General features: G+C 47.1%; 1 protein-coding gene across 1 annotated transcript in view; it reads right to left on the bottom strand.

The window, feature by feature from the left end:
• The window catches only part of LOC142104583 (dual specificity protein phosphatase 22-A-like), a 45,545-nt gene extending 31,799 nt beyond the window's left edge, over positions 1-13,746 (bottom strand). Inside the window, 3 exon segments of the mRNA XM_075189344.1 lie at positions 8,156-8,238; positions 9,184-9,217; positions 13,587-13,746. Of these exon segments, the coding sequence (XP_075045445.1) occupies positions 8,156-8,238; positions 9,184-9,217; positions 13,587-13,607 (138 nt within the window). The 5' untranslated portion in view covers positions 13,608-13,746.
• Between the last annotated feature and the right edge of the window lie 568 nt (positions 13,747-14,314).

Raw genomic sequence — 14,314 nt, 5'->3', positions numbered from 1 at the left:
GCCACTGGAGAGAGTCATTGGAGAGAGTCATTGGAGAGAGTCCCTGGAGAGTGTCACTGGAGAGTGTCACTGGAGAGTGTCACTGGATAGTCACGGGAGAGAGTCATTGGAGAGTCACGGAAGAGAGTCACTGGAGAGTGTCCCTGGAGAGTCATTGGAAAGTCATTGGAGAGCCACTGGAGAGAGTCACTGGAGAGTGACTGGAGAGAGTCATTGGAGAGAGTCCCTGGAGAGTCATTGGAAAGTCATTGGAGAGCCACTGGGGAGAGTCACTGGAGAGTCACGGGAGAGAGTCATTGGAGAGTGACTAGAGAGAGTCATTGGAGAGAGTCACTGGAGAGTCATTGGAGAGAGTCATTGGAGAGAGTCCCTGGAGAGAGTCCCTGGAGAGTGTCACTGGAGAGTGTCACTGGAGAGTCACGGGAGAGAATCATTGGAGAGTCCCTGGAGAGAGTCCCTGGAGAGAGTCACTGGAGAGTCATTGGAAAGTCATTGGAGAGCCACTGGAGAGAGTCACTGGAGAGTGTCCCTGGAGAGTCATTGGAAAGTCATTGGAGAGCCACTGGAGAGTCATTGGAGAGAGTCACTGGAGAGTGTCACTGGAGAGAGTCACTGGAGAGAGTCACTGGAGAGAGTCACTGGAGAGAGTCACTGGAGAGAGTCACTGGAGAGTGTCACTGGAGAGTGTCACTGGAGAGAGTCACTGGAGAGAGTCACTGGAGAGTGTCCCTGGAGAGTGTCCCTGGAGAGTCATTGGAGAGTCATTGGAGAGTCACTGGAGAGAGTCACTGGAGAGTGTCACTGGAGAGTCACGGGAGAGAGTCACTGGAGAGTGTCACGGGAGAGAGTCACTGGAGAGTCACGGGAGAGAGTCCATGGAGAGAGTCACGGGAGAGAGTCACGGGAGAGTGTCCCTGGAGAGTCATTGGAGAGTCACGGGAGAGAGTCACTGGAGAGTCACGGGAGAGAGTCACTGGAGAGAGTCACGGGAGAGAGTCACGGGAGAGAGTCACGGGAGAGTGTCCCTGGAGAGTGTCCCTGGAGAGTCATTGGAGAGTGACTGGAGAGAGTCATTAGAGATAGTCCCTGGAGAGTCCCTGGAGAGAGTCCCTGGAGAGAGTCCCTGGAGAGAGTCCCGGGAGAGAGTCACGGGAGAGAGTCACGGGAGAGAGTCACGGGAGAGAGTCACGGGAGAGAGTCACGGGAGAGTGTCCCTGGAGAGTGTCCCTGGAGAGTCATTGGAGAGCCACTGGAGAGAGTCCCTGGAGAGAGATCCTGGAGAGTGTCACTGGAGAGTGTCACTGGAGAGTGTCACTGGAGAGTGTCACTGGAGAGTCACGGGAGAGAGTCATTGGAGAGCCACTGGAGAGTCATTAGAGAGAGTCCCTGGAGAGTCATTAGAGAGAGTCCCTGGAGAGAGTCCCTGGAGAGTGTCACTGGAGAGTCACGGGAGAGAGTCATTGGAGAGTCACGGGAGAGAGTCATTGGAGAGTCACACAGAAACTACAAACTTATATAGCTCCATATTACAATGTCAAACATGGTTGAAGTTCCAGAATATTCAGAATTGTTGTGTAACCTGCAGGTGTAATGTTCTCCAAAATGCTAAAGATCTGAGACAGACACTGGGAAATTAAGAACTCTCCATCTATAGAATAACATTTCGCCACAGAGGCTATTTGATGGATTTGGGATACAGAACAGAGTGCAGGATACATGTATAATATGTGCAATATAAAGTCCCATCAGAATGCAAAAATAAAAACAACTGTAAAAGAAATAAACATCTCATAACACTAAAATCATTAATAAAAATATGTTTTACAAAAAAAATCTTAAAAAACACAGGACTTGAATCGTCCGCACTTGCGCTGAGATGCCCTCGGCACGCTCTTACGGGGTTACGTTGTTCCGCCTCTTCCCTCCCTCGTAGGTTGTGTCATTTGCGTTCAGACACGAACTGCATCACTGGTGTAAGGACCATTTCTGAAAGTGCGCCGAGTTGTTTCACACAAGATACGGTGCGCTAACGGACTGAAGGCTGAACATGGCCCAATATGTAGTGTACTACATTCTGCTTTTTAAATGTTCTTAGTTTTATTTTAATGCTTATTACAAACATTCATTTTGTTGTTCAGTGCACTATAATACCTAATAAAAATATATATATATTTTTTTTATTTATTTTTTTAAAAAGAGGAATTACCATGTGAGAGATAGAGAGCAAGAGAGAGAAAGAGAGGTAGAGGGGGAGAGGGGGAGAGCGGTAGAGGGGGAGAGGGGGAGAGCGAGAGAGGGGGAGAGTGAGAGAGGGGGAGAGCGAGAGAGAGAGGGGGAGAGCGAGAGAGAGAGGGGGAGAGCGAGAGAGAGAGGGGGAAAGCGAGAGAGAGAGGGGGAGAGCGAGAGAGAGAGGGGGAGGGCGAGAGAGAGAGGGGGAGGGCGAGAGAGAGAGGGGGAGGGCGAGAGAGAGAGGGGGAGGGCGAGAGAGAGAGGGGGAGGGCGAGAGAGAGAGGGGGAGGGCGAGACAGGGTTAGGGCGAGACAGGGTTAGGGCGAGACAGGGTTAGGGCGAGACAGGGTTAGGGCGAGACAGGGTTAGGGCGAGACAGGGTTAGGGCGAGACAGGGTTAGGGCGAGACAGGGTTAGGGCGAGACAGGGTTAGGGCGAGACAGGGTTAGGGCGAGACAGGGTTAGGGCGAGACAGGGTTAGGGCGAGACAGGGTTAGGGCGAGACAGGGTTAGGGCGAGACAGGGTTAGGGCGAGACAGGGTTAGGGCGAGACAGGGTTAGGGCGAGACAGGGTTAGGGCGAGACAGGGTTAGGGCGAGACAGGGTTAGGGCGAGACAGGGTTAGGGCGAGACAGGGTTAGGGCGAGACAGGGTTAGGGCGAGACAGGGTTAGGGCGAGACAGGGTTAGGGCGAGACAGGGTTAGGGCGAGACAGGGTTAGGGCGAGACAGGGTTAGGGCGAGACAGGGTTAGGGCGAGACAGGGTTAGGGCGAGACAGGGTTAGGGCGAGACAGGGTTAGGGCGAGACAGGGTTAGGGCGAGACAGGGTTAGGGCGAGACAGGGTTAGGGCGAGACAGGGTTAGGGCGAGACAGGGTTAGGGCGAGACAGGGTTAGGGCGAGACAGGGTTAGGGCGAGACAGGGTTAGGGCGAGACAGGGTTAGGGCGAGAGAGGGGGGAAGAGATAGCAGGAGAGAGAGTGGGAGAGAGCGAGAGGCAGAGAGAGCGAGAGGCAGAGAGAGCGAGAGGCAGAGAGAACGAGAGGCAGAGAGCAGAGAGAGGGAGGGAAAGAGAGCGAGAGAGAGCGAGAGGGAGCAAGAGGGAAAGAGAGTGAGAGGGAAAGAGAGTGAGAGAGAGGGGGAGAGCGAGAGAGAGGGAAAGAGAGCGAGAGCGAGGGGGAGCGAGAGCGAGGGGGAGCGAGAGCGGGGGGGAGCGAGAGCGGGGGGGAGCGAGAGGCAGAGAGAGCGAGAGGCAGAGAGAGCGAGAGGCAGAGAGAGCGAGAGGCAGAGAGAGCGAGAGGCAGAGAGAGCGAGAGGGAGAGAGAGCGGGAAAGAGAGCGAGAGAGAGCGAGAGGGAGCAAGAGGGAAAGAGAGCGAGAGGGAAAGAGCGAGAGAGAGGGGGAGAGCGAGAGAGAGGGAAAGAGAGCGAGAGGGAAAGAGAGCGAGAGAGGGGGGGAGAGCGAAAGAGAGGGGGAGAGCGAGGGGGAGCGAGAGCGAGGGGGAGCGAGAGCGAGGGGGAGCGAGAGCGAGGGGGAGCGAGAGCGAGGGGGAGCGAGAGCGAGGGGGAGCGAGAGCGAGAGAGAGCAAGAGGGAGAGAGAGCAAGAGGGAGAGAGAGCAAGAGGGAGAGAGAGCAAGAGGGAGAGAGGGAGGGGGAGAGAGGGAGGGAGAGAGGGAGGGGGAGGGGGAGAGGGAGAGAGGGAGGGGGAGAGGGAGAGAGGGAGGGGGAGAGGGAGAGAGGGAAGGGGAAGGAGAGGGAGGGAGCGAGAGGGAGGGAGCGAGAGGGAAGGGGAGCGAGAGGGAGGGAGCGAGAGGGAGGGAGCGAGAGGGAGAGAGAGGGAGGGAGAGAGAGGGAGAGAGAGAGAGGGAGAGAGAGAAAGGGAGAGAGGGAGAGAGGGGGGCAGAGAAAGGGAGAGAGAGGGGGAGAGAGAGAGAGGGGGAAAGAGAGAGAGGGGGAGAGAGAAATAACGAGAGAGGGAGCAAGAAGGACTGAGAGAGAGAGGGAGGGAGGTATAAGATGCATTATATGTGCTTGTCACTCTCTGACTGTAGGAGTTGGGATATTAGCCTAGAAGAGATACAGGGATGATAGAAGATAGATCTGGGCTTTAAATCAGCCTTCTGGAGAGTATCAGTGTGAGCTGTCTGCTCAGAGACTGGCTGTGACCTTACATGGAGCCTGCTCACACAACCCTGCTCTATGTATACATCTATAACACCGGATACCTCCTGTCCACGTACTGACCTAGGTCGTCAAGAAAGGTCCCTGAAGTTTAATTACTACTAATTGCACAGTGACCAAACTCATAGTATCTGTGCATATTATGTATTGGCTGAATGCTGAGGGATCCTTCACCAGTTACATTTCTTTGTATACATTGTCTGCAGAATCTTCTATTTGTTTTGTATGTTGGATGAATTCTGAGTATCTTCGAACTGCACAGTACAACTTCTCCTGTTCCCTATGAGACTCATGCGGAGTTGGACATATGTGTCTTTGCATTGCGTACACATTCTGAAATAATTTACGCATCAAACGTAGGCAGATTCAGCTGCATACTGCGCTCACGACTCCTTGCGCTTAGAGAGGCGGGATTGGGGGGAGGGGCAGGCAAGCATAGGCCAAGCACAGGAATGGCGTGGTCACGTAAATGCGACTTACGTAGACCTGGACAGAGACACATGTGCACCTGTCAGGAAGAATGGTCTCTTGCGACACCTGGTGCAAAATACGCACTGCTGATGATGACGATTATGATTGGCTGAGTGCATCTCCACCCCTCCCACTGATAGAAAATAAAGCATTAGCATATTATATTACTGAGTCAATCTACTCACATTACGTGTCAGGAAAGAAGACCCCAGTCTTATATTTAAAGGGGAAGATGTTTAATTGAATTTATCTTTTAATAAATTGTTACCTCTGTCATTATTTAGCTACCTCCATTTATATTCTGTAATTGTCGTTTGTGTTGTGGGTTCTACCTGCCACCGACAGACAGTGTGTTACACACATACACACATGGACGCACACACATTATTCCCCAGCAATGTGATGGGGAGTAAGGAAGCTGCTCTCTAGCTTAGTAAGTTGTGATTTGCAAGTGTCGTTTGTCATTAGATATCTGTCAGGCAGTGTCTTGTGGTCTCCTGGGAGCATCTCTCATGTCTTAGGTCTCCTGCAGCTGTTTCCTTCCTACCCATCTTCAGGAGCAGCGGACAGACCAGAGACATCTGCAGAGGATGCTACAGACCATCACTCTGCGGTCCCTGCCCTCAATCTCTGCTCAGTGCGTTACGCAACCAACCACCCTTTTCCTGTTCCTCCTTCTTCGTGCCACACTCAGGAGACATGTCAGATGTGGGACAGACGCCAAACGCTGCGCAGGTTATTTTTATCCCTCCAGCCTGCGATATAGAGTAGGGGCTGTATTCATTTTATTACGCCTCGGGCACCATAAATGTAATTATCTGCATTTAATTTTTTAAATGTTTGTTACAGTTAATAAGAAACTAAATTCATCATTTGATATTCTTAAATCAAAGTAGGTGTATTACTGAGATTAATAATACACCTGACTCAAGTATTTATACTTCACTAACAATGTTACCTGTCCCATCCCCTTGCAGGAAGGAGGCATGGCTTTATAGATGTTCAGGGAGTATAGTTTCTCTACTGTAAATGCCTCTGGAATGGACTAACCTGAAGTTTAATCAATTTGACAATTAGAATCCTGTATTGGGAACAATGAACATAACACTTTGGTGTCCCCCATGGCCCAGTTCTGGGGTCACTAGCCTTTTCTGTATTTATAAATGACTGTCAGTCTGTAGATTAACTTCTCTGCATAATGGTACTTCTGTTTTATTTCTCTCAGGTGGAGGAATTGGATAATTTAAAACACCTGATCTACTAAGCAAACTCCAACATTAGCCTGACATCAGTGTCCATATATAAATACTTGTGGGTATGTTATGATCTCAACCTTTGTTTGGTATGCATATAGACACCGTGACATCCTAAATGTATTCCAAACAGGGCTAACTTTAAATAAACAAAACCTCCCTAACTTCCGTGGTTAGCGTGCATCACACAACTCATTATAATGCCTATTAAACTATTCTATTACTATGGGGATGTAGCTTATGTTACAGCCCCCAAATTCACCTTGAGGAGCTTGATGTCCCTATTTTGCTGTGTGACAAACCAACCATTGTTATCAGATCTAGGCCGGCTGTCCCTACAGCCCAGATGTAGTTTATTGTTCCTTTTTTTTCTTGATATACATTCTGCACAAGTTACTGAGATACCTGAACAGACTTCTCACCCCTGAAGCTAACAGCACTTATCACCTAAGATCTACCTCCGGAATCCAGCTAACAGTTCTTAAACTCAATAAAGAATCTGGATGCTCTGCCTCCTCCTACCGGGTTCCCCATTACTGGAACCACTTTAATCTGTCACCTGTCTGAGATCTTTTAAAATGTATGTCACCTTGTTCTATAACAATGTTTGAGACTGCAAAGCTTAGTAACTTCTGTCTGTAACCAGGTCACCATTGTGTTTGATGTTTACAGGACATTCCTGTAAACGAGAGGTGACTCAAAATGTATTTGTCTCTTGTAAAATACTGTATAAATAAATAAATGGGCAGCCGTGTCACAGCAAGTCTGAAGGTCAGAACATGACGTTACTATGCATATACTGGTGTACTGGCCATTAATAAAGACAGAAAAGTCACAGAAAGTTTCAGTGATACATTTGGTGCTGTTATGTTACACAATCGTAAGGGCAGAACTTCCCTGTTCATATTGTTTCCATCTATTCATAAACCTAAATGCATTGTGGAATAATACTGCCCTCTAGTGTGCAGTGGAATTTCTACAGCGATTGCTGAAAAGTACCTATATCTTCTCTAAGCGTAAGGTAGGAAACCTCAACAGAGATGTTTCATTTTCAGGTTGATAGAAATCAAGAACAAATCACAGAACACAATAAAAAGAGGTTAAACGATCAGGTTTCTGCAAGTACACTCATATGACTTATAAGATGCCCCCAATTTCTCACATTTAAATGTTACATTTAACCAATAGGGTCATATTAATAGCATAGGGCTGCAGAGAGCGCCCATTATGCTTGTCATGGAGCGCTCTCATACAGACCGCAAATGACATGGGGTACTAGGTTCACAATGGGCAGAGCCATCATCCTCAGGATTCTCCTGAAATTAAAGCAGCAATCCAATGAAAAAAAATAGTTTGTTTTATTTTTAAACATAAATCACTCTGGCAGGCTATAAGAGGAATGTTGGTATTGTTTTTTCATCAGGCTGCAATTAATGATTTTTGTTTCTGGGTTGCCATAGCAACCACAGTTACATGAACAGAGAGTATTTGAAACAACCCTCTGAGCTCTGTCTGCAATGTGGCATCCTCCTTTTCCCTCCTTTCCCATCACATGACCTGCTGAGAGCTGTGAGCCTGTGTCTGTGTAGCAGACTGATTGGGTCTGCGTTTGGCAGACATTATTTTTTGAGCTTTCAAATAGGAGATAATGATTTGTAGACGGACGTTTAAGAAAAATCATGCATGCTTAAAATGTACTTAACTTACCATTTAAAGAATAAAAATTAAAATATCAGTTCACTTTGATTCTACTTCAATTGAAAGGTTATTCTAAGTTTAGCTGACACATAGCTTAAATATAAAAACCAGAACGTTACCCATCAAGATGGATGAATGAATTTTAGGAATAATACACACATTGGTAACTCATTTAAAGAGACATTAAATACATACCAGAGTGTCTCATTAGTATTATATGTAGTATAATATTTCAGCATCGCCCACCCATGCCCCCACCATGTTTAGTGGTTTATGTCTCGCTTTAGTCTAATACTCCCAGTCACTGAGGGGTGTTACACTCACCGGCAGTAACGGTTGGGCGTTGTTATGGATGGATACGACGTGTGTGACCCCATTTCTACTCAGAGACGTCTTGTCCTCTGCATCTACAGAGAAGGAACATAAAGGAGGAGACATAAGACTATTAGCCCTACGAGCTACACAGAAATAGGTTTTCCTAAGCAGCACGTCACATGAACACCAAATTAATGTGCGTTTACGGCGTGCTAGACTCTGGGGCGTTACTGGCAGCCATCGCTCCTTAATACCGCCAGTAACATTATGTTTCTCAGATTAATGAGCTGTATAAAAGAACTTTTGCACGTTCACATCGAATACAATCTTTTTCCAAGACCCGTTATCATAGGGCTCAATGATTCGTCCGACAACAGCCTGTTACTGGCGGTAGTTAGGCGTTCTGGTCGCAGTAACTATCTGCGTTAAATGCATCGTTAATCTTCAGTTACTTGGTTCATATGTCCTAAATATGTCCCTGTTTTATGTATGCTCTGTTTTTCCAAATGTCCTGTACTGCCGGAAATCAATGACAATAATAGTAACACGGTCCGAGTATTATACCGTGACACATATTCACCAGTACATTATACGACAACAGAACCTGTTATAGAATCGATACACAGTACAAACTGTAGAACATTTATAGGGGTCATTTTATACTAATGTGATCCGCATTAAATACTGAGCCTCATTTATCTCTGACGAGGATTTGACGGATATAGTCAACTAGTTCTCTCGAGAATGGTAATTCAAGCTGGAATCTCTGCTCGTTTTTCATCACACTCCCTGGAGGTGCAAGGAAAAATGAGCAGAGATTCCTCACCGTAGGACCAGCAGAGTGAGCCACGATTCATCACGGTCAGTTAAATCTCACCATAGTGAGTTAAAGGAACTGAAATATTTTCTTTTTCACCAGGAGAAACCTCTAAAAGTCACCAGAAACTCTGCAAGATTTCCTGTATTTCATCATTGTTAGATCCAGATTCACTGGCACAAATTTTCATCCGCATTATATCTTTATAAAATACACTCACCTCGTACGTTTCCCAAGTACAACCCATCTAGGATCTGCAAGAGATTAACACACAACTTGTAAGTATCGTAACCTTTAAACAAAAAACAGCTAAAACCTACTATATATCAAAAGTACGTAACAACAAATTTATTTTATTGGGAAACAAATGTAATTGCAGTCAACTTCATTGTGAATAAAAAAAAAATCCTTTGTCAATATATTTTCGCCAAAAAAGAAATTTAGCCAAAAAGAAAGCCATCATTTTTCAAAAATATATAAATCAAGGAGGTAAAATATTCAGAAAACATTAAGTCATTATTATAAAAACATATAAGAAAATGTGTAAATTAGTGTAAACGACAATAATAGATATTATGAAAACAATCCTCTGTCGCTGTTGGGGAAAGATAAGTCAGTCGGGAACATTTCTAAACAGTTATTTATAAAGTGTAATAATGGCGCCAGAACTACACACATTAAATTACAAACTAGGGGCTCATTCACAAGTGGACGTACGTCTGTTTTCTTGCGTAGGATACACAAGACTAAGTATGCACTCTGCCTATGCATACATCTGTATATACATATTTGCGTATCAATATTTTGCATCTCGCTACACCTGGCGAGGCGGCATGGGAAGATTTTGACTATAATTAGTAATAACTAGCTGTGTTATCGCTACTTATTATATTGTCTATATCAAGCCTGGGCAACCAGTGACTCTCCAGGTGTTGTGGAACTACAAGCCCCAGCATGCTTTGCCAGACGACAGCTAAATAGTTTTATATTCCCATTTTTGGGACATCTATCTGTAAAGGCGCCTACTGCTTACAAGCACTATGACAAGTGACATTGGGGCTGAGGGAGAAAAGCTACAAAGATTACAATTGCAGCTCCAGCACAGAGAGACATATATCACTACAGAAGAGTAAAAATTGTGACTTGCCAGGAGTTTATCCACACAAAATACTTAAAGAACTTTACCCTAGTTATCATTAAACAAATATAAATTATATATAAGGTTGATGAGAGTGACCAGGGGAGGAACAGTGCATCACTTAGCCCTAGAGCAAAATTTGGGTAAGGGCCCAATGTCTCTTCTGAGCATGCGGGGTCTACGCCACATGTACCGCTCAGAATAGGCCTCCGGTCTGCTCTTTTCGGAGCAGGGTGGAGGCTTTGGACGGGAAGGGGGGGGGGGGTGCATGAGCCGAACAGGGGGCGACCTGGTATAACTACAATGAGAGTGACCCTTTAGAGCCTAATATATGGTGATTAATGTGGGCCAACCTGCAGGTGGCGCTGTTACTATTGCTGGGCCTTTCCCATAGCAGCCAAAGTACACAGTGTACATCACATACAGCACAGAGAGGAGGTAAATCCAGCAATGACTGTGAGAGAATATAATTGCTGCCCGGTAACTAAGGCAGCCAGACACCTGGACCACCCAGACCCTGACAGATGTCCCACGCGCTCACACAGCAGACGCCGCGCATTTCTGTTTAATCTCTGCAGAGACATCACCAGATATTTACCATTTTATAATGGCAATTTTATGTTATGTTTATCCGAGAGATTCCTATTTATAAACCACATCACTAGCGGCTGCGGGGGGACAATTTCTGTGCAGCTGAAACCGCTCGACGAGTTATTAACAAACACGTTGCGATACTACACTACTACACGAGTCTACGTCATTCTCGGCTCTTGTTCCAGAAATACCCGTGATTATCTGGCCCTTTCACCTACTGACAGCGGCATTATACGTCCATGGCCGAGAGAATTTCTAGCAGGGTGGAAAGTTAAAGCAACGGTTTCTTTAGGTTATTTTCCCCCTTAAACTTAAGTTAAAAGTATTAAGTAGAACAACATAAGAGACCAATGTTGTGCCGACTCCGTAGTTTTAGAAGCTTAGTACCAAATGAACTGGTAACGGGTATATGAAATGGGGGGGATAAGAGGGTACGGAGGTAGTAGAATGCCGCCATTGGAAGAGATCATTGTCCAGTTAATGGTGGGAAGAGAGGAACTGAGTACACTGGATTTGCAGTTTTCACATGATGGCACGGTTGAAGAAAAATGATAATTAAATGGTATTAAATCAGTGGAATCAATCACCCAAATAATGAATAGCAGGAGATACTATTTCTCTCAAATTCTCTTTTCAATCCATGTAATAAAGAAGCCATCACAGCCTACCTAGTTAGAGAAGTCCACAGTCTGACTACTCTTACAGTAAAGAATCATTCCTATGCCCGATGGTGACATGGTCTCAATTTCATTGGGAGCGGATGTAGATAGAGATCAGCCACAATATTAAAACCACCTGCCCCAGTCCCCCCTGTGTCACCAAATCAGCTCTGTTCAGTCAAGGCATGGACTCAGAAGACCTCTGAAGGTGTCCTGTGGTATCTGGCACCAAGACGTTAGCAGCAGATCCTTTAACTCCTGTAAGTTGTCAGGTGGGGCTTCCATGGCTCGGACTTGTTTTTCCAGCACATCCCACAGATGTTCGATCGGATTGAGATCTGGGGAATTTGGAGGTCAAGCCAACACCTTGATCTCTTTGTCATGTTCCTCAAACCATTCCTGAACAATGTTTGCAGTGGGGCAGGGGCATTATCCTGCTGAAAGAGGCCACTGCCATCAGGGAATACCGCTGCCATGAAGGGGTGTACTTGGTCTGCAACAATGTTTAGGTAGGTGGTACGTGCCAGAGTAACATCCACATGAATGCCAGGACCCCAGGTTTTCCAGCATAACATTGCCCAGAGCATCACGCTGCCTCCGCCGGCTGCCTTCTTCCCATAGTGCATCCTGGTGCAATCTCTTACCCAGGTAAACAACACACACACGGCCGACCACATGAAGTAAAACGTGGCCACCTCCTTCCATTGTTGTATGGTCCAACTCTTGCTTTCATGTGCCCATTGTAGGTGCTTTCAGCAGTGGACAAGGGTCAGCATGGGCACCCTGATCGGTCTGCAGCTACGCAGCCCCATACGCAGTAAGCTGCTATACACTGTGTGCTCTGACACCTATCATAGACAGCATTAACAATTTGTGCTACAGTAGCTCTCCTGTGGGATTGGAACAGACAGACTAGCTTTCACTCCCCACGTGCATTAATTAGCCTTGGGTGCCCATAGCCCTGTTGCCAGTTCACTGGTTGTCCTTCCTTGGTCCACTTTTGGTAGGTACTAACCACGGCATACCGGGAAAACCCCATAAGACCTGCCATTGTGGATATGCTCTGACCCAATTGTCTAACCATCACTCCTTGGACATTGTCAAAACATAATCATGGATGGGGAACCACCAGAACCTCCTACCACGCTGGCAGGAGTGACAAAGGTAAGGGCTAAATCCTGTTAGTGGTGTTTAGAGTTAGGAGGAGTCAGGATAAAGCTTCGGTATTGGACTGTCCTGTCTCCCAGTGATGAAGGAAGACACCCCAATCGCCTGCAATGTTATAGAGCCATACCAAGCAATACATACAGGATTTCTTTTTATTTATAGCACACAGTGCCCTCTAGTGGCTGGCTGCGCTATTAACAACAGTGAAATGGTTAGTGACCCAGAGTCCCTCCATGTGCTGATCCCCTGAGCAATGTTTACCCAGCCGAGTGTCTGTTATGACAGCAGGTGGCTGCTATCTAATTTTAGCTGATCCCTCTTATGACGGGGCATGTAACCCAGCCAGCCATTAATGGATCCCCAGCTCGCAATGCACAAACAAACACATAAAATAAAAGATATATTTGCATAAGATTAGGGATCTATTGAATCCAATCAAGGAAAAAAAATTCCTAAGTCAGTCACATCACTAATAAGAATATACATAAAAAAAGTCTGCAAATCGAAACCTACATTTATGAAATAAACCTATTTACTGCGTGGTCCTGTAGTCCCTGGGGATGATTAAACAGGATAGTTATGTGAAGGCAACTTGTGACACCCAGAGTATATCAAATCCCTGCACTGCTTGGAACAGAGAAACACCAGCACCCACCACACCCTGTAAATCCACAATCACTCCATGGCAACAACAAGCTACGTATCACCTGCTGGACTTGGCATTGTTATTACAATCAATCTACAGGTCAGACAGATACTTTTAGCCATACAAATCTATACTGAGGACCTTGGGAAACTTACTTCTACTACTGCAGAGCACAGACCACTCACACAGCTGATTAATATCATAAGAAATTATTACATTTTACAGTTTAAAATCAATCTTAATGATTGTTTACCTAACAAACACAATGTATTAACTGATCTTACAGCCACTAAATGTAAAATACACGTTCAGCATATAGAAAAGCTGCTTTGTAAGTTTCCATACACATATATGTACCAGGAGGTAACAGAGATAGAGTGATCATTATTTTGTATCAGATATAAACGTGGCTGAGGTACCTGGCTCATTCCTCCACCCATGGCTCTCAGCAGGAACTGGTTGCCAGGAGATGCAGATACACACAGGGGGGTGAAACTTTGTAGCAGGTAACAACAGAAGAGACACAAAGACAGTGACAGACACAGAGATCATTAGAGTAAGAGAGCGGGACGAAGCGTCTCTGACAGGAGAGGACAGCTGGTCTGCAGGTCAATCACTCACTGTGCTCTCAGCCAGGACTGAGGCGTCAGATTACTCTCCAGATATCATTTCCCTAAACAGTGACAAGAGGAGGGGCCGGGGATACCCAGGGCCAGCGACAGGAGGAGCTGGGGACACCCAGGGCCAGCCCCAAGGAGGAGGGGCCGGGGATACCCAGGGCCAGCGACAGGAGGAGCCGGGGACACCCATGTCCAGCGACAAAAGGAGGAGGGGCCGGGGACACTAAGGGCCAGCAACAAGGAGGGGCCGGGGACACCCAGGGCCACCGCCAAAGAGGAGGGGCCGGGGACCGCCAGCGCCAAGGAGCCGGGGACACCCAGGGCCAGCGCCGAGGAGGAGGGGCCGGGGACACCAAGGGCCAGCCCCAAGGAGGGGCCGGGGACACCCAGGGCCAGCGCCAAAGAGGAGGGGCCGGGGACACCCAGGGCCAGCCCCAAGGAGGAGGGGCCGGGGACACCCAGGGCCAGCCCCAAGGAGGAGGGGCCGGGGACAACCAAGGCCAGCCCCAAGGAGGAGGGGCCGGGGA

Source organism: Mixophyes fleayi, chromosome 10 (genome assembly GCF_038048845.1).
Source record: "Mixophyes fleayi isolate aMixFle1 chromosome 10, aMixFle1.hap1, whole genome shotgun sequence".
Classification (NCBI taxonomy): domain Eukaryota; kingdom Metazoa; phylum Chordata; class Amphibia; order Anura; family Limnodynastidae; genus Mixophyes; species Mixophyes fleayi.
This window is presented reverse-complemented; position numbering and strand designations above follow the sequence as displayed.